This window comes from Mesocricetus auratus, unplaced genomic scaffold (genome assembly GCF_017639785.1).
Source record: "Mesocricetus auratus isolate SY011 unplaced genomic scaffold, BCM_Maur_2.0 Super-Scaffold_100013, whole genome shotgun sequence".
Classification (NCBI taxonomy): Eukaryota; Metazoa; Chordata; class Mammalia; order Rodentia; family Cricetidae; genus Mesocricetus; species Mesocricetus auratus.
This window is the reverse complement of record NW_024429196.1, coordinates 41,544,817-41,564,356: the sequence shown is the minus strand read 5'-3', so window position 1 is coordinate 41,564,356 and position 19,540 is coordinate 41,544,817. Positions and strand designations below refer to the sequence as shown.

Below are 19,540 nucleotides of genomic sequence, written 5' to 3'. Positions count from 1 at the left end.
ATTTAAAATCTCTTTCTATACAAGCAGCATATATTCTTATAGAATCGTCTAATTTAAAGATTATTTCCATTGTTCTGGAGGTGGAATCCTGTGAAAAGCATTTTCCAAGCAGGTTGGGAAAGTGCTTCTGGGGAACTTAAAATGCCCCATCTACCCATTTTTCAAAATCAAAATTATTGAGGAAACGTGGATGGTAGAAGCCCTCTAAAATAATCTTCCTAAGTTTTTTGATTGAAGCCTGGACTAGGTACTATCCATTTACTACAGATGAAGTTTTCCTTGTGGGGACAAGATAGATGGCATTCTCAAGTGGAATAGCTTATGCTAGAACTACTGTACACACCTCATTTTACGTTCTCTGTTCTATTCCAGGCTTATTTATCTTTTTATGGGGGTGGGCCGATTATTTAGAGCTCAGACAGGCCTGACACCCACCATTGTCTCTGTCCTGTTTCAGCCTCTCTTGTTAGAAATAGGCATGTGCCTTTGCACCAGGCTTTAAAAAAAAGCAGCATGATGGGGCAGGCTGATCTTATTGTTCTGAAGAAGCCACTCTCAGAGTTTTTAGAAGGAAACTACAGAAGTGCCAGGTAACAATACTGTCCAGAAATTTGCTTTAGGCGACATACTTTTAAAATTCAATTTCCCAGTATCTTTGCTACCCCCCCCCCCCCCAAAGGTCCCACTGGTGATCCACTCAGCTCTGTTATTATCAGAAATAACTCGATTTCAAACCTATTCCTTTATCTTCTAACAAGTATCTTCTGTATTGTGAAGTCTGAGCTTCCATCAGTTTGTGATACACTGACCTCAACTTGATTAAATTACCAAGTGTTTAAGAATTACAAAGCAGATGATCTGAACTAATCAATTTGTTAAAGAGTAACTATATGTAACCACTGAGCAGGCTGTTTAGCTTCTTTCCAACCCTGCTAATAGCCAATAAGCCATTTAGATTTTAATCTAATTACCCTGAATGCCTAGCCTCTAGCTGAAGGGCAACCTTAAAAGAGATGCGATGTGAGGGCATTATGTAGCAGATAGCCTCACTGGTTTCGATATAAAGGTGAAAGTTCAAGGAGAGCAGTCCCTGAGATTTCCAGTAGTTCTTTTGCCATTCGACTTATTCTCCAGATTGATTTAAGGCTTTTGAAAAGGGAGCTTCAGTGTTTGGGAAGCTCGAAGCTATGATCTCCAAGTATATTTTTAGGTTACTTGGGTCCTTGAACTTGGGCGTACGTGAGTTTGGTCAGGCTAACGTCATCTCCGCCCTCGGCAGGGAGTCTCGTCTCCTCTCACAGCTGTTCCAATCCCGAGGCTGGGATACGGGTAGTTGTCAAGGTTCGCTTGGGTCCTGCCACGACCTTTCACTGGAGGCGACCAACTAGCACCATGGTTGGCGCCGCCGGGAGCGCCTCCAGCGACAGCACAGCGCAGCCCACGCCTCCTCTCCTTTCTTTAACCCCGCTGCTCTGTCCCACCCCTTCCGGAAGCGGAGCGGCTCCTCTACGTTACTTCCGGCGACGGCCTGGGTCCAGGCGGGAGCGAGCACGCTGCTGCGCAGCGCCTACGTTCCCACCTCCCTCGACGGCACCACCACTCCCTGTCTGCGTTCCCGAACGTGACGAGCGTGCGCGCCGCCGGCGGCCTAGCGTCGGGCTTAGGGGAAAGGCCGGAGGAGCGCGGCGAGGGGGTGGTGCGGGTGAGGCCCCGCCAGCCAGTCGCGTCGCCCTCCCGCAGGGAGAACGCGGAGTGAAGGGAGGGGCGAGCGGCGCGCGCGGGGCCCGCGTGGAGGGGCGGAGGACGGCGAGCCGCGCCCCCGCTCCGGAAACTGCGCGCAGTGCCCTCGGGGCGCGAGGCCCAGGCCCGTCCGAGCGCCGCGGGGTGTCGTCGCCGCCGCCACAGGACGACGTGGACGCGCAGCGGCGGCCGACGGAGGCGTGCTGCGGTCGCGCCCACTGCCCTCCCGCGAGCTCGCCCCCGACGTCAGGACGATGGAGTGAAGCGCGGCCCGCGGTGGCACTTCCGCGTTGCGCCGCCGGAGCCCGAGGCCGTCGCCGCCCGGCGCGGCCGGTGTTCTGCTGCCGAGGACAGGATCCTCCCGCGCCAGGCCCGGAGGCCGCTGCGCACACACCGCGACTGGAACCGGGGACGCGCGTCCCGACCCGGATTATCGTGGCGCGGCTCCCGGCCGGCCCTGCTGCTCGCTACCCCTCCGCCGCCGCCGTCGTCCCCCTTCCCGGCGGGGGACATGGCCAGGGTCTGACCCCGGAGGAGGCCGCACCCACGCCGCACTCTGCGGCGGGCTCTAGGCGATGCCGAGCAGCTCGGACACGGCGCTGGGGGGAGGCGGGGGCCTGAGCTGGGCCGAGAAGAAGTTGGAGGAGCGCCGCAAGCGGAGGCGATTCCTGTCCCCTCAGCAGCCGCCGCTGCTGTTGCCGCTCCTGCAGCCGCAGCTCCTGCAACCGCCGCCGCCCCCGCCGCCTCTGCTCTTCCTGGCTGCCCCCGGCGCGGCCGCAGCCGCAGCCGCCGCCGCCGCGGCCTCCTCCTCTTGCTTCAGCCCGGGCCCCCCTCTGGAGGTCAAGCGGCTGGCGAGAGGCAAGAGGCGCCCCGGAGGGCGGCAGAAGCGGCGCCGCGGGCCCCGCGCCGGGCAGGAGGCAGAGAAGCGTCGGGTCTTCTCGTTGCCCCAGCCGCAGCAGGACGGCGGTGGCGGTGCCAGTAGCGGCGGGGGTGTGACCCCGCTGGTGGAGTACGAGGATGTGAGCTCCCAGTCCGAGCAGGGGCTGCTGCTGGGGGGCGCCAGCGCGGCAACGGCGGCGACGGCTGCCGGGGGAACGGGGGGCAACGGCGGGAGTCCGGCCTCCTCCTCCGGCACGCAGCGGCGCGCGGAGGGGTCGGAGCGCAGGCCGCGCCGGGACCGCCGCAGCAGCAGTGGTCGCAGTAAGGAGCGCCACCGCGAGCACCGGCGGCGGGACGGGACGCGCAGCGGCAGCGAGGCCTCCAAGGCCCGCGGCCGCCACGGACACAGCGGCGAGGAGCGAGCCGAGGCCGCTAAGAGCGGCAGTAGCAGCAGCAGCGGTGGCCGCCGCAAAAGCGCATCGGCTACGTCCAGCAGCAGCAGCAGCCGCAAGGACCGGGACCTCAAGGCCCACCGCAGCCGGACTAAGTCGTCCAAGGAGCCTCCGTCGGCCTACAAGGAGCCGCCCAAGGCCTACCGGGAGGACAAGAGCGAGCCCAAGGCCTACAGGCGGCGGCAGCGGTCCCTGAGCCCATTGGGAGGCCGGGACGACAGCCCGGTGTCCCACAGGGCCTCGCAGAGCCTTCGGAGCCGCAAGTCTCCCAGCCCGGTGGGAGGTGGCAGCAGTCCCTATTCTCGGAGACTGCCGCGCTCCCCGAGTCCCTACAGCCGGCGCCGATCGCCCAGCTACAGCCGCCACAGCTCTTACGAGCGGGGCGGCGACGTGTCCCCCAGTCCGTACAGCAGCAGCAGCTGGCGGCGCTCGCGCAGCCCCTACAGCCCAGTGCTCAGGTGAGTCCTGCCCCCTATCCCTAAGAGACAGAGTGAGGTTAGGTGCCTCAGGTCCTAACCACTTCTCGTACCAGAGGAGGGATTCCTAGCTGGGAGGGGTGCTGGACGAACCTCTGGGGGTCGGAGGGAACGAGCGACCAGCTGCAGCAGGGATGATTTCTATGAGTTTGAAGTTTCAAACTTGTTGCTTTGATTACTAGCAGGCTTCTGCAAACTGCTCTGGCCTTCCAGCATTGCTAGTTTGGACAATCCCTAGGAGTAGCTTAATTTGTCTTAATACTTTTGAAATCTGTTTATGGAGAAAGGGTTACTTTGTTGGTCATTTATTAATGGATTGCAGTACAGGGAGTTACATTGTAAAGAGCAATCAGAATCAGCTGGTGATGTCAGATAAGGATTGCAGATACTTCATGTAATTAATACGGGAATGAGAAAAGCAGCTTTTGTAAAGTTTATTTTAATACTCGAAATTCGTGTAAGTAGACGTTTATAGTAATAGAGTTTGAAGAGAAGGAAGGGAATTACAGTTGAGATACTTTTGTGTCGGGTAGCTTTTTACCTGTTCTTTCAAATTCATGGTTTTATAAAGGAGGAAAAAATGCCTTATGTTCAATACCCAGTTGCCAATAATATAAATGGAATAGTGGGGCAGTAAGCGAGTGTAACCGAGTGAGTGACTTAGTACATTCTCAGACCACTATAAACCTGAGCTCACTGTACAGTAGGCCTTTTAAGTAATAGCAGTTTTTGCAGAGATAATTTACTCTAGTGAAATTGGAGTAAAGTTTTTATGTGGCTGTTAAGCCTTGTTTGTTACAATAACAGAAATGTGTATAGTGATACATGTATATTATGTGAAATTAATTAAAAGTGGCCTTTGAGTACTTTGTAGGTTCTTATGTTAACATATCTGGCTTGGGTATTGTAAACTAGCTTTAGGATTGGGGTTATTTTTTTGTTTGTCTTAGTTTTTGCTAATGAATGCCGAGTTGACGAATACCTGTAAGGACTGGTTATGCTGGTGCTCAGTGCAGTGTATGTGTGAAGTTTGCAAATCCCTTTTACTAACTGTAAAGTTATGAGTAGAACACCTGTCTGTATACGTTTCTTCATACTGTGTTCAAGTACACACAGAATGCCAGTTTTAAGAGTTTTGTGACTGACAACTCTTCCAGCAAGTTTGACTTGTGCTTTTTATGTTATTTTTTACTTGTAATATTTTACCTTTGCCACATAGTTTTCATTTTCTGCAATTCAGTTTGCAAACTGACTAGGTTAAGTTTGATAACTTTATATATCAATTTAAATGTGTAACGGCAGCTTTAACGATGGGTTTGTGTTTCTAGATATTTTAGTGAGTTTTTTTGTGTGGTAAGTATGTATTGTATAGTAGAGTTTGTGAGGTTAGCACTCTGCATGCTTAGTAAATTTCTAAGAGGACATATGATAGCCAGTGCTAGTTCAGGCACTGCAGTAAAGCAGTGAAGAAAGACAAGAGTTACTGTCCTCATGGAGCTAGCATGTAGAAAGTACACTCACTAGGGAGTCTTTTCATAGTGTGCTTATTGACCAGGGTTATTTCCAAAGGGTTGGTTTGCAAAGAAGCTTTTAATAATATTGGCCATCATTTCTGACAGTTGGCCATGTGGTTCATGACTGAATCCATCAGTAAGTAGGAGCACATTATATTTGGGTAGTCTAGGTTGGACTTGAGTTCAGGCACTTGTTGGCTAAGTTTCTTTCTTGTATGATTTGTTCAGATTCTTCGCAAAACCATTGAAAACTTAGTTTGCTAAACTGTAATACCTAATGCTTGTCTTTTTTTATTATTTCAAGGGACAAATGAAATTTTGTCTTTTATAAAGTATACAGTCATACAGAAATCTAAAGTTGTTGAATTGGGAATAGTTTGAATTGTTAAAAATCTTATTGAAACAAATCCACATCCATGTATTTTCCAAATATAATGCTTTGGAATATACAAAACACATCTGTGTTGTGTACTAGTTCTTTAACTCATGGAAGATAGTTGTCATGTTTCTGAGTCTACGCTGGATCAGAAGCTTGTCTTTTTTTTTTATGAGGTATGGTCTTAAATTAAGGTTTTTGTTTTTGATGTTATTGCTGTTTGTTGTTGTTGGTTTGTTTGTTTGGCATTGTGTTGCTTGTCAAATGTTATGCTAAGAATTGGGGGCCCAGAATTAATGGCTTGTTTTATTTGAAAACAAGATTTAGAAAAATAGCAAATGTACATGCTGGTGAGGAACATGAATTCATTTGTCTAGTTTAGTGCAAAAAGTTCATTTACTTCTAGGTTTAGCAGTGAGGCCAGATGACTGGCTCTTTCATGAGTAGACAAGATTGTAAGCTCCATAGTGGTATCTGGCGTGTCTTGCCCATCAATGATTCCTAGTGCTCAACACTGTATTTGGGTACTTATAGACACCTAATAATCATTGAATAGCTAAGTGATGGAATGATAGAATTGATTGAACATAGAAACTGGTATTGTTTCTAGATTACCTGCTTCATTTGAAAAAATAGTTAATATGAACCTTGTGCTATGCTGTAAGAAATATCAAAATGACATTTTCCAAGCCCACATACTAATGAGTTACCAGTATAGATTTTTGAAGAAAATGTGTCCATACTCAAAATAGTATTGAAATCATTCTAGAGGCTTCTACCTTACAACCTGTTCTTTGTCTGCATTTGTATTTCCAGTTCTAAGCTCATACATTCCATTTCATCGGCTTTCTTAGTTTAATTTCTTTTCATAAGCTCTTTAATGAATTTTTCTTTACTATTTGATTGCTGAGATGTATGAATTCTTACCATCTTCCTGATAAGCCATGTAATAAGTGTGAGGTGTGTTGATAGAAAGAAAACAAGAGAGAAAGGTGCTGAGTGGAGAATTCCACGTGGTAGGCACTGATAAATGGCATAAAATGTATTCTCACAAGCAAGTACTTGTGATAGTTCCCACTGATGGACTAGGAAATAAATACTCCCAAAACTTGAGTGATTTACTGATGGAATAGGAAACATATGCTTCAAAAACTTATGTGATTTGAATCAAGGTCAGTTTGGAATCAAACCCTGAGCTCATTTGAAAGTCTTTAATATTGTGGTGTACTCAACCTCAGTTGACATTCATGGCACCTCTCATACTGACATGTTTTGTTAAAAACAAAACAAAACAAAACACAACACTAACCTTTTAAGGGTACTTAAACTTAGGTGTCAGTTTTGTTTCCCATGCTATTTCCCCCTCCCATTTTAAGAGTTTTTTTAAAAACTTAATTTTTTTTTTGGTTTTTCGAGACAGGGTTTCTATGTATTGTTTTGGAGGCTGTCCTGGAACTTACTCTGTAGACCAGGCTGGCCTCAAACTCAAAGAAATCCGCCTGTCTCTGCCTCCCGAGTAAAATATTTTCTTTATGAGCATTTTGCTGTAGATATGTCTGCGCACCATATGCTGGCCTGTTGCCTGCTGAGGTCAGATGATCACAAGAGGGTGTCAGAAGCTCCAGGATTGAGAGTTACAGACAGTTGTGAACTGCCATGTGAGTGCTGGGAATCGAACCTGGACCCTACACAGAGACCAAAAAGTGCTTTTAACCACTGAGCCAACTCCCCCTAAAGGTTTTTTTTTTTTTTTTTTTTTTTTTTGAGACAGGGTTTCTCTGTGTTGCTTTGGAGCCTGTCCTGGAACTCGCTCTGTAGACAGGCTAGCTTCAAACTCACAGAAATTCACCTGCCTCTGCCTCCCAAATGCTGGGATTAAAGGCATGTGCCACCAACACCCAGCTTGTTTTTTTTTTTTAAAGACATTTCTAGGTAGACTGTGGTTTGGTCTTATTACAGTCAGCACTCAGGATGTTGAGACAGGAGTTGGTCAAGGTTAGCACGAGACCATGCCTGAAAATACAAGAAACAAAATCAATATTTGTGATTATGCATTCAGCTTGATTGTAGTTTTTGTTTGTTAATTTATTTTTTGTGGTGCTTGGAATGAACCCAGGCCTTCTGGCTTGTTCATTTCATCACTGTTTCCTCCCAGTCTTTATTCGGTTTTAAAGAACAATGAGGAGGTTTAAATCTTCGAATGTTTTTGTTTGTTTGTTTTTACAAGATAGGCCATATTTATTTCTTGGAGATAGTAATTGTTAGTTATTGATGACTTCCAGGAGGTGTTGAGCTGCAGTTATTGAGGTCAGATTAATTATGATCAGTAGGGTGAACAATATATAGCTGGTTTTGTCTCCATCTGTGTATGCTGTATTGCATTAGGGTTCAGCAGAAGGCTTTGCTGCTGAATGATACCAAGACCCTGAGAATCCAATTATGGGACTTTAGATAGAGATAAGTTAAGTCACTTGTGTTTACTAGCCTTATATATATGTGGGGCACCTGGTTGAGGTGGTTTTGTTTTCACAACTGCTGTTCAAAATACTGTGAAATTAGGATACTTTTAAGCTCCTGTTATAAAATGCTTCTGGTTTGATGTGTGCGTCATAGAGAAAGTATCAGAAATGTAAGAGAATGAATGCAGAAACAGTAGAGAATAGAACTTTGGATGAACTGTTTAAAGTTTCCAAAAGTTGTAGAAACTTTATATTTCATTCTAAGATGGACCTGTCTGTGTCTTGTTCTTTTCTCTGGTCCATCTTTACCTCACATTTTCACATGTTCTATCCTCATTGAATTTCTTTCCTCTTAACACTAATATTTATTTCTGCCTTTCCATTTAAAAAATTTAATTATTATTACCACCACTACTACTATTGTTATTTTAACTTTTTTTTTCTAGACAGAATTTCTCTGTGTAACACCGTCTGGCTGTCTTGGAACTTGCATTTTAGACCAGGATGGCCTCATACTCACTGAGATCCGCCTGCATCTATCTGCCTCCCGACTGCTGGGATTAAAAGCATTTGCTGCTATGCCTGACACCTTTCCATTCTTATATTCTCATTTGGGCTGTCACTATTAATGGGTTAGACTTTCTATTAGTACTTCCTTCTATCCCTCTTCAGTTCCTTGAAACAGGATCTCACTCAGCCCAGTTTGGGCTTGTGCTTGGGGCAGTCCTGCCTCAGCCTCTGGAACACTAGTACTAAAGGAGTCAGCTACTGTAACTGTCTCCTACCAACCCTTTCTAAAGGTCCATGCTTTATTATTTCTTACTATGTGGTTAAATAGTTTCTATCTATTCTTGTAGGATTGCATATAAACACTGTGATACATTGTGACTTAATGCCTTTAATTATATGACCCCCATCAGGATTCTTTTTTTTCAGACATGTTTATTTTTCTGTATTTCCCTACTAACTGTTCTCTGAGCTTGAAATGGTAGAAGAAACCCTGCCAGCCTTTTCCCTACCTTTGCTGTTTATCTTGCATTCAGAGCTCTTTCAGAACTTAACATCTTGATTGCTTACTCATCTGGGTGTTCATTTCTTTCTCTGTGCTCCTTACAGCACTTTTTTTTTTTCCTGTAGAACTGTTAAAAGTTCTGAGATTCTACCTTAATTAATTGACTACATTTTGTTTGTCCCTACTAGATTGTAAACTAAAGGGCAAATTTTCAAAATGTGTTTGGTAGTAATGGTTTAATTCTTCGCTCCCTTTCCCCTTCACAAAGTAAAGCAAACCAACTTGTATAGCTGCCAGCCATTTTGGTTCCCATATTCTGTAGGATTGGGGAAGTAATTATGATTTATAGGAAGAGACTTTAGTGGGTAAAAATACTTATTGTTCAGGTCTTGAATTTGGTTCAGAAGATTCTGAAAATGATTCTGGAAAATTGTCCCCTGACCTTTTCATGTCCATGGCCTGAGTGCCCACACTTAAACAGACAATAGCAACTATATAATATAGGTGAGGCTTTAAAAACATCTCCCTGCCAGGTTGGAGTGGTGACACAAACCTTTAATTCTAGCTCTTGGGAGGTAGAGGCAGGTGAATCAGGTAGGGCTGCATCCCCATCTCAAAAGGAAAGGAAAAAAATCTTAATTTACTAGAAAATGAATAGAATGTTTGTTCACTTTAATGTAAATAAAATAAGTTAAGACCTACTGTTTACATTTGCTTTGTCTTCTACCGACCAGGATACATCATTTTTTTCTTGATGAATTTAAATCAGTTATCATAGAAAGTTTCTGAGCACAGTATCATTTTATTGGAAGCCTTAGAATATAGTTATTTCTGAAAAATCAGTTGAAAGTGAATGTTCCTTAATATTTTTATATAAGGTAGTCCCAACCTCTTCCCCTATTTAGTATACCCACCCATATCACTTTCCTTTTCTTTTTGGGTGGGTGGTTAATGTTATTTTTGTTTTGGGTTGCTGTTGTCTCACATAGGGAAATTTATAAGCTTTGAAGTAGATGTTGGAAGCAAAAGTACCAAGCTGGAATCAGAAATAGTACTTCTTTACAAAAGTGGAATTAGAACCTCTTAATTGTGGGACTCTCACTGCTGTGATGTTATTAGAGGATATAATGTTAGGAAAATAAGGAGTTTATATGAAAAGGTGTTGAAAGGAACTGAAAGTTGTAATTGGGTTACTTTTTTCCCTACTCTCTATGCTCTGTTTTCAGTTGCAGGGCACTTTCGCTAGATTAAACCGACACTTTACAATGTATCTAAGAGTAAATTCTTTTACCTCTTTTGGAGTAATTCTCTCTCTCTCTCTCTCTCTCTCTCTCTCTCTCTCTCTCTCTCTCTCTCTCTCTCGTTTTTTCAATATGGTTTCTCTGTATAGTGTAATTTTTTTCTTTGGATACTACCCATTTACAAAGACAATAGAAGCTCATGGTGGAATTTTTGACTTAGAACAGAAAACTGTGAAATTGAAGTGTTCTTTGAATATTTATCTTTTAAATGTGTATGTGTGTTGTGTTTGCATGTATATATGGGTACCCATGAATGCCTGTTACCCGAGGAGCCAGAAAAGGGCATTAGATCCTCTGGAACTGAAGCTACAGATAGTTCTGTGGGTGCTGGAAACCTAACTTGATTCTTTTGTAAGAACAGTTAGCTAGTGGTCTTAACTGAGCCATCTCTTTCAGCCCTTTTAAGTATTCTTAAATTTAATTGCCTCAGGAGTTGGCATGTGACTTAATTAGTACAGCCCTTACCTAAATGTAGATAGATGGATTGTTCCCTGTTGACATTTTTATGAATATTTTTTGTTGTTAAATTTATTTTTTTATTGTCATTATTACGTACATGTGTGTATTTGTGTGTGTTCATGTGCCACTGTGTGCTTGTGGAGGACAGAGAACAACTTGGATGAGTTGGTTTTTCTTTTACTCTGTGGGTCCAGGGAATTGAACCCAGGTAGTCGGGCTTGATGGCAGGTACACCCTAGTGGTTGCTTTTTTTTTTCTTCCCACTTTTTCTTTTCAAATGGCATTGCTGTGTTCACTAGTTGTTCTAGTACTAGCTATGTAGTAGATCTAGGCTTCCAACCCATGGCAATCCACCAGCTTTAGCTTCCCAAATTGCTGGGATTACAGATATACCATTTATTATATTTGGCTATATTTTATTTTTAATTGATAACTAGTGATTGTGTTTAGCAAGGCACAATGTAGTTGAGCTTCAAAATAATTCAACAATCTATTGCCTCACACCTTTTGTGTGCTTGTGTGGGTGCATGTCTGTGTCTGTGTGTCTGTCTGTCTCTAGACCACCCAGTTCTCCTTCCTCCTGAGTGCTTTCTTGGACTCCCTGGGATTCCATATTAGTATCTCATCACCACACCTATATGAAATCTCCTCATAAGAATTTTGGAATATCTACTGCACTACTATTAGTCATCATTTTGTGTAATCGATAAATCTTTCTTAACCGAAACATATACTTTTGATTAATGCTTTTCCTTTCCCTATTTGTCCTTTCCCAAACCTCTGTTAGACACTATCCCTTTGTCCACATCTATAGAAATTCTTAAAAGCTTGGCAAAATAATAGACCAGGGCTTGATGCCTCAGTTTTACATAACAGTGAAGTCAGGGCTTTTCCTTTTCTGTGCACAACTTATTTCACTTTAATCTTTTCCAGGTTAATCCATGTTATTGTAGATGACAGCACTTATTTTTTCTAAGATCTGTGTGTGTGTGTGTAAAAATTCGAGAGTGTATGCCTGTAGGCCTGTGGAAGTCTAGAAGAGGGTACTGGAGCTCGAGTTGGAAGCAGGATCTGGATTTGGGTCCTCGACAAGAGCAGCAAGCTCTCTTAACTGCTCTGCCATGTCTCCAGTTCCCCAAAGTACATCAACATCATCATTATTATCATCATCACTCCTTTAAATATGTATCTACGTGTGGGTTTGTGCAGTATACATGGAAACCAAAAGGTTGGGTCCCCTGGAGTTAGTGTTAGATGGGGTTGTGGGCTGCCCAATAAAGAGCAGTACATGCACTGAACCACTGAACCAGCTCTTCAGTCTGGATTTTCTTTTTTATAAGACTAAATAGTATTTCATTCTGTATATATGTACCACGTTTTCTTTATCTGATCATCTGGTGATGGATACTCCCTATATTAGCCCGTGTTACTCCCTATATTAGCTATTGTAAGTAATAAGCATGGGAGTATAAAATTTTAGTTCATTGATTCCAGTTCTTTGGATTTATATGGAACCACTTGACAATTCTATTTCTAAAGTTTTGGGGGACCATTATACTGTTTCCCATAATTTTGCTAATTTATGTTAGCACCAACAATGCAAAATCACTCTCTTTTCTTCAGTATCCCACGAGCCCATTTTGGTTTTATTTTCAGTTTTCTTATAATACTAAACTTCCCAAATGCTTATTTGCTCTTCACATCTTTAATTTTTTCAACTTTTTTCATATTTTGGAAGTGGATTGCTTTAAACTTCTGTACATATTGTGGATACAAATAAATTCTGCAAGTGTCTTGATCTTTGGCATTTTAACTTTTATGATTTATAAAATTTAACTAAAATCTTTGTCTAGCCTTACAGTTAAAAAAATTGTCTCCTTGTATCCAATGTTCATCTTTATCATACATTTATAAAACATTCTCTACATTTCCTTCCACACATATTCTTGTTAATAGATTTGCTTTTAGACATGTATGACATATATGTATTATATATAGACACAGGATTTTAAAATATGGGATCTCATTTACTTATCTACTTATCTTTTCAATTACTTTGTATAGGTCCAACTTTGGATGTTGGATTTCCTCTGGCCAGTATGATGGATTTCTTATAATGCAGTCTACTAATATGTGTTTGGAAGTCTTCTATCTATCTATCTATCTATCTATCTATCTATCTATCTATCTATCTACCTATCTACCTATCTACCTATCTATCTATCTATCTGGTTTTTCGAGACAGGGTTACTCTGTGGCTTTGGAGGCTGTTCTGGAACTCCCTCTGTAGACCAGGCTGGCCTCGAACTCACAGAGATCTGCCTGCCTCTGTCTACCGAGTGCTGGGACTAAAGGCGTGCACCACCAATGCCAGACTGGAAGTCTATTTTGAAAGGTATTTCTCCTGACTGAGGAGTCCTAAGTCAGAATTAGTTCTTTGTCAGTTTTTTGAGTTATTCACACCTGGGTTCCATAGTTTGAGAATTTTTTCATTTTGGTTTTTTCCTTTGGTCACTTGATTTTACACCTAGTGAAGTTTTTGTTTTTGTTTTTATATCTCTTAACATCTAGCACAGTATGTGACAGTTAAGTATCCAGCAAGTAATATTAATCTGATGTAGATGAGAACATGTTCGACACTAATCACCATTTTTTAAATGTGTTAATGTTAACAAGGTCTAAACTAATGAGAGAATCTAATCCATGTGTGTACCTTTATGCAAATTAGGCAAGAGTCCCTTGCTACTCTGATTGCCTTTCCTTTTTAGCTTTAAAAACACATCTCAGGTCATGGTTCAGTGAAATATGAAGATAGTTTAAGCTCAGTAGAGTGGAACTTGTTAGAGCAGATGTGTAAACAGTTATGTGTCTTTAAAAAAGGAACCTTCAAAGGAAACACATTTTTAGACTACAAAATACTTGTTTTGTTATTTTCTAATTTTTAAAATAATGTCCTTATTGGCATGTGTTTTACATTCCACAGTTTACTCTTTATTTTTATTTTCTTTACTGGATTTTTGAGACAGGGTCTTACTACTTTGTCCATGCTGGCCTTGAATTCATGAGCTTGAGTTTTCTGCCAGCTTTATCCTTTATCTGAAGAGAGAGGAACACAACTCTCACTGGCTGTGGATTTACTCTGCTAAACTGTATAGGTTATGCCAGCTATTTTTCACTACATTAACTGGTTCTTGTGCAGAACCTTTTTCATTTCATGAGGTCACATTTGTCAGTTATTGGCATTTTCTTTCTTCAATTTAATGTCTTTAAAGTTTTCATTGTAGGGGTTCCTCCTCCTTGGTTGATTCCCAGGCATTGTATTATTTTCTTTGTGAAGTTTCAGAGTATGGGGTATTTTCCCTGACTTACCATGGAAGGATATTGAACTTTGTCAAAGACCTTTTAATTTTGTGCATTGAGATGATCAAGTGATTTCTGCCTTTGAAAATATTTATGTGACATTTATTGAATCATATATGCTCAACCATCCTTGCATCCTAGGAGTGAAATCAACTGTTATTATTTATTTATTTATTTATTGGAGGGGGGACAAGAATTTCTCTATGTATCCTTGGCTGTCCTTGAACTCCCTGTAGACCAGGCTGGTCTTGAGCACACAGATCTACCTGCTCTGTCTCCCTAGTACTGGGATTAAAGGCAGGTACCACCTTGACTGACATGTTTAAGATCTTTTAAATGTGTTGTTGAATTCATTATGCAGGTATTTTTCTATGTTTTGTGTTAAAGTTTGTTAGAAAGATTAGTTTTTAATTTTCTTTTGTTGTGCTATAGTGCTGTTTTTGTTTTTGTTTTGTAACAGATTGAGTTTGGTGGTGTCTCTCTGTTGCTTTGCTGTCTATGGAAGGTTGAAAATGCTGGTGTTGGTTCTTTAAAGGTGTTAACCGTAAATTTGCCCATCTGGGCTATTCTTTGGAGATTCCCCACTACTGCTTCAATGTTGTTATTTGTTAATAGATCTGTTTATGTCTTTTTATGCAAATTTTATTTATTATTGGGGAAATAATTTTGTGTACTTGCTGAAGTCAGTTGTCTCTTTTCTCCCCCCCCATATGGGTTCTGGGGTTTGAAGTCAGGTTGTCAGTCCTGGTTGCAGGTGCCTTTGCCTGCCGTGCCGTCTTTCCAGTCCTGTTTATATCCTCTTGATTTAATTTTGATAACACCTAATGTGTCTAGGAATTTGTTCACTTCTTCTGTATTTTACATCTTTTTCAGTTGTAGTTGTCAGTGTTTTCCCTAATGATTCTCTAGATTTCATTCATGTCCATTGGAACCTCTCTTTTTTCCACCTCAAATTTTATTAATCCAGATCTTCTGTCTTCATTTTGGTTAGAGTAACTTTTTCAGTTGTGTGTGCGAGTGGGCCCACACACTGCCACAGTGACATTTCCTCCAACAAGGCCACACCTACTCCAATGAAGCCACACCTCTTAATAGTGTTACTAGTCCTAATAGTGCTACTTCCTATGGGCCAAGCATTCAAACACATGAGTCTATGGGGGGGAGGGAAAGGGGGTATTAGTTAGGGTTTCTATTACTGTAAAGAGACACCATGACTATGGCAATTCTTATAAAGAAAAACATTTAATTGGGGTGACTTACAGTTCAGAGGAGTAGTCCATTATCATCATGGCAGGACAGGGTGTTGTGCAGGCAGACATGGTGCTAGAGAAGAAGCTAAGTGTCCTACATCTGGATCTGCAGGTAACAGGAAGTGATCTGAGACACTGGACATGGCTTGAACATATATTAGACTTCAAAGCCCACCCACACAGTAGCACATTTCCTCCAACAAGGCCACATCTCCTAATAGCGCCACCCCATATGAGCTTATGGGTGCCAAATACATTCAAAGAACCCCAGGGCCATGTCTATTCAAACCACCACAGCTACTATGAACAGAGTTGAACAAGTGTCCTTGTGGTAGGTTGGAGCATCCTTTGGGTATTGAGGTAGGTTGATTCTCAATTTTCTGAGAAACCACCACATTGATTTCCAAAGTGGCTGTGCGTGTTTGCATTCCCACCAGCAGTGGATGAGTGTTGGTTTCCCTTGCTCCACATCCTTTCCAATATGAGCTATTTGGATTTCCCTGATGACTAAAGATGTGTTTCTCAGCCATTTGAAATTCCTCTGTTGAGAATTCTGTTTAGATCTGTACCCCAGTTTTTAATTGGATTATTTGGTTTGTTGATACCTAATTTGAGTTCTTTATATATTTTAGATATTAGCTCTGTGAGATGTGGAATTGTTGAAAATCTTTTTTCCCTGTTCTATAAGCGCCACCTTTTCCAAATGACTGTGTCCTTTGCCTAACAGAAGCTTTTCAGCTTCACGGGGTCCCATTTACTAATTTATGTATAATAGTGCCTGCGCTATTGGCGTTCTTCTATTCAGGAAGTTGTCTCCTTTGCTAGTGCATTCAAGGCTGTCCCCCACTTTCTTTTCTGTCAGGTTCCGTGTATCTGGTTTTATATTGAGGATTTTGATTCACTTAGGCTTGAGTTTTGTGCTGGGTGATAGATAGGGATCTATTTGCATTCTTCTACATACCACCATCCAGTTAGACCAGTACAATTATTTGAAGGTGCTTTCTTTTTTTCATTGTATATTTATGGCTTTTTTAAACAAAAAAAACTAGGGGTCTAGAGGTGGGCATATTTATTTCCTGATCTTTAATTGGATTCCATTAATTGACATGTCTGTTTATATGCAAATGCCATAAGCTTTTTATTGCTGTAACTCTGGAGTACAGCTTGAAATCAGAGGTGGTGATACCTCCAGAAGTTCTTTTATTGTACAGGGTTATTTTTAAGTATTCTAGGTTTTTTTTTCCCATGTGAAGTTGAATATTGTTATTTTAAGGTTTGTAAAGACTTGTGCTGGCATTTTGATGGGGAGTGTGTTGAAATCTGTAGATTGCTTTGGTAATATAGCTGTTTTTACTGTGTTAATCCTACTGATCAAGAGCTTGGAAAATCTTTTCATCTTCTGGTATATTTTCCAATTTCTTTCTTTAAAGACTTGAAGTTCTTGGCATACAGGTCTTTCACTTGCTTTGTTACAGTCACCCCAATTTTTTTTTATATTAATTGTAGTTCATGAGAAGGGTGTTTCCCTGATCTCCCCCCCCCCCGTCAGTATGTTTGCCTTTTGTATGTAGGAGGACTACTGATTTTTTTTTTTGAGTTAATATTATATCTAGCCGTTTTACTGAAGGTGTTATCAACTGTAGGAATTCTTTGGTAGAATTTTTGGGGTTGCTTATGTGCACTATCATATTATCTGAGAATAGCAATACTTTTATTTCTTACTTTCCAATTTGTATCCCCTTGATCTCCTTTAGTTATCTGTTGTTCTAGCTAGAATTTTAAGTACCATATTAAATAGACACGGAGTGAGTGGAGAGTCTTGTCTTGTTCCTGGTTTTGGTGGAGTTGCTTTGATTTCTGTCTATTTAATTTGATGTTTTTTTTTTTTGTTTGTTTGTTTGTTTGCTTTTTTGTTTTACGAGACAGGGTTTCTCTGTATTGTTTTGGAGGCTGTCGGACCAGCCCTGTCTCTAACACAGAGATCCTTTATTATGTGTAGGTATGTCTCTTGCATCCTGATCTCAACAAGACCTTTATCAGGAAGGGGTGTTCGATTTTGTTGAAGACTTTTTTCAGCATCTAATGAGATGATCATGTGGGTTTTTTTTTCTTCCACTTTGTATGATGGATTACAGTGACTGATTTTCATAGGTTGAACCATCACCGCATCTCTGGGATGATGCCTACTTGATCATGGTGGATGAATGATCTTTTTGATGTATTCTTGGATTCAGTTGGCCAGCATTTTATTGAGTATTTTTGCATCAATGTTTGTGAGTGAAATTGATCTGTAAGTTCTCTTTCTTTGTTAAGTCTTTGTGTGGTTTGGGTTTCAGGGTAGTCTCCTAAATTGAATTTGGCAGTGTTCCTTCTGTTTCTATTTTGTAGAATAATTTGAGGAACATTGGTATTAGCTCTTTGAAAGTTTGGTAGAATTCTGTGCTAAAACCATCTGGCCCTGGGCTTTTTGGTTTTTAACTTCTTTCTTGACCAGTGGTAACTCAATAGAGAGTTGTTCAGTTTCCATAGGTTTGTAGGCTTTCTGTTTCTGTTGTTGATCCAGTGGTCTGATAAGATACAGGGGGTTATTTCAGTTCTGTTGTATCTTTTGAGACTGACTCTGTGATTGAGTATAAAGTAATTTTTGGAGAAGGTTCCATGTGCTGAGAAGAAGATACACTCTTTTGTATTTGGGTGAACTGTTCTGTAGATATCTATTAGGTTCATTTAAGTCATAATGTGTCTGTTAGTTTCATTATTTCTCTGTTTAATTCTGTCTGGAGGACCTGTCTGTCTGTTGGTGAGAATGGGATGTTAAAGTCTCTCACTGTTAATTTGTGGGGTTCTATGTGTGATTTAAGCGTTAGTAATGTTTCTTTTACAGACAAATGTGGGTGCCCTTATATTTGGGGCATAGGTATTCAGAATTGAGGTTTTACCTGGTGGATTTTTACTTTGATGAATATGAAATGCCCTTCTCTTGATTAATTTTGGTTTGAAGTATATTTTGTTAGATAGTAGGGTAACTACATCAGTTTACTTCTTAGGTCCATTTGATTGGAAATCCTTTTCCAACCCTTTACTCTGAGGTAAAATCTATCTTTGATATTGAGGTGTGTTTCTTACCTCATCAATAAAGCAAAATGATGTATCTTGTTTTATATCCATTCCATTAGCTTGTGTATTTTTATTGGCGAATTGAGTCCATTGATATTGAGGGATATTCATGGCTAATGACTGTTAATTCCTGTTATTTAGTTGTTGTTGTTGTTGTTAGTAGTAGTAGTAGTAGTAGTAGTAGTAGTAGTAGTAGTAGTAGTGGTGGTGGTGGTGGTGGTGGTGTGTGTGTGTGTGTTTCCCTTCTTTGGGTTTGGTGGTGCAATGTTATCTATTACCTGTGTTTTTAATGGGTATAATTCACTTCTTGGGGTTGGAGTTTTCCTTTTAGTACCTTCTGTAGGGCTGAGTTTGTGGATAGACACTGTTTAAATTTGACTAGGTCATAAAATACCTTTTTTTTCTCCATCTGTGGTGATTGGAATTTTTCTTGGCATATAGTAGTCTGGGCTGGCATCATGATCTGTTAGAGTCTGCAAGATATCAGTCCAGGACTTTAGGGTCTCCATTGAGAAGTTGGGTGCGATTCTGATGGGTCTGCTTTTATATGTTACTTGCTCTTTTCCCCATGCAACTTTTAATATTCTTTTGTGTGTGTGTGTATGTGTTTAGTGTCTTGATTATCATGTGGCAAGGGGACTTTGTTTCTGGTACATTATATTTGGTATCCTGTGTGCTTCGAATACCTTTATAGGTACTTCCTTTAGGTCAGGAAACGTTGAAACGTTTGTTCTATTATTTTGTTGAAAATATTTCTGGGCCTTTGAGCTGGGATTCTTCCTCTATTCCTATTCTTAAAGTTGGTCTTTTCATAGTGTTTCAGATTCCTGGATGTTTTATTTTTATGTCAGGAATTTTTTAGATTTTCAAAGATACTATGTATACAGTGCTTTGTCTGCATATATGCCTGCACACCAGAAGAGGGCACCAGATCTCATTACAGATGGTTGTGAGCCACCATGTGGTTGCTGGGAATTGAACTCAGGACCTCTGGAAGAGCAGTCATCATCCTTAACCTCTGAGCCATCTCTCCAGCCCCAGGAATTTTTTAGATTTAACCTTTTTTTTTCCTGCTATCTTATCTTCAGTGCCTGAGATTCTTTTTTCTTTCTTTTGTATTCTGTTGGTAAAGCTTGCTTCCATAG

The 19,540-nt window shown here is 41.4% G+C and overlaps 1 protein-coding gene across 4 annotated transcripts in view; it reads left to right on the top strand.

Moving 5' to 3' along the window:
* The first annotated feature begins 2,168 nt into the window (after positions 1-2,168).
* Positions 2,169-19,540, top strand: part of Cdk13 (cyclin dependent kinase 13) — a 90,081-nt gene continuing 72,709 nt past the window's right edge. For all 4 annotated transcript variants that reach the window (XM_040755632.1, XM_040755630.1, XM_040755631.1 and 1 more), the window contains exon 1: positions 2,169-3,529. In XM_040755632.1, coding sequence (XP_040611566.1) covers positions 2,316-3,529 — 1,214 coding nt within the window. In that variant the 5' untranslated portion in view covers positions 2,169-2,315. The remainder of the gene's footprint in view (positions 3,530-19,540) is intronic.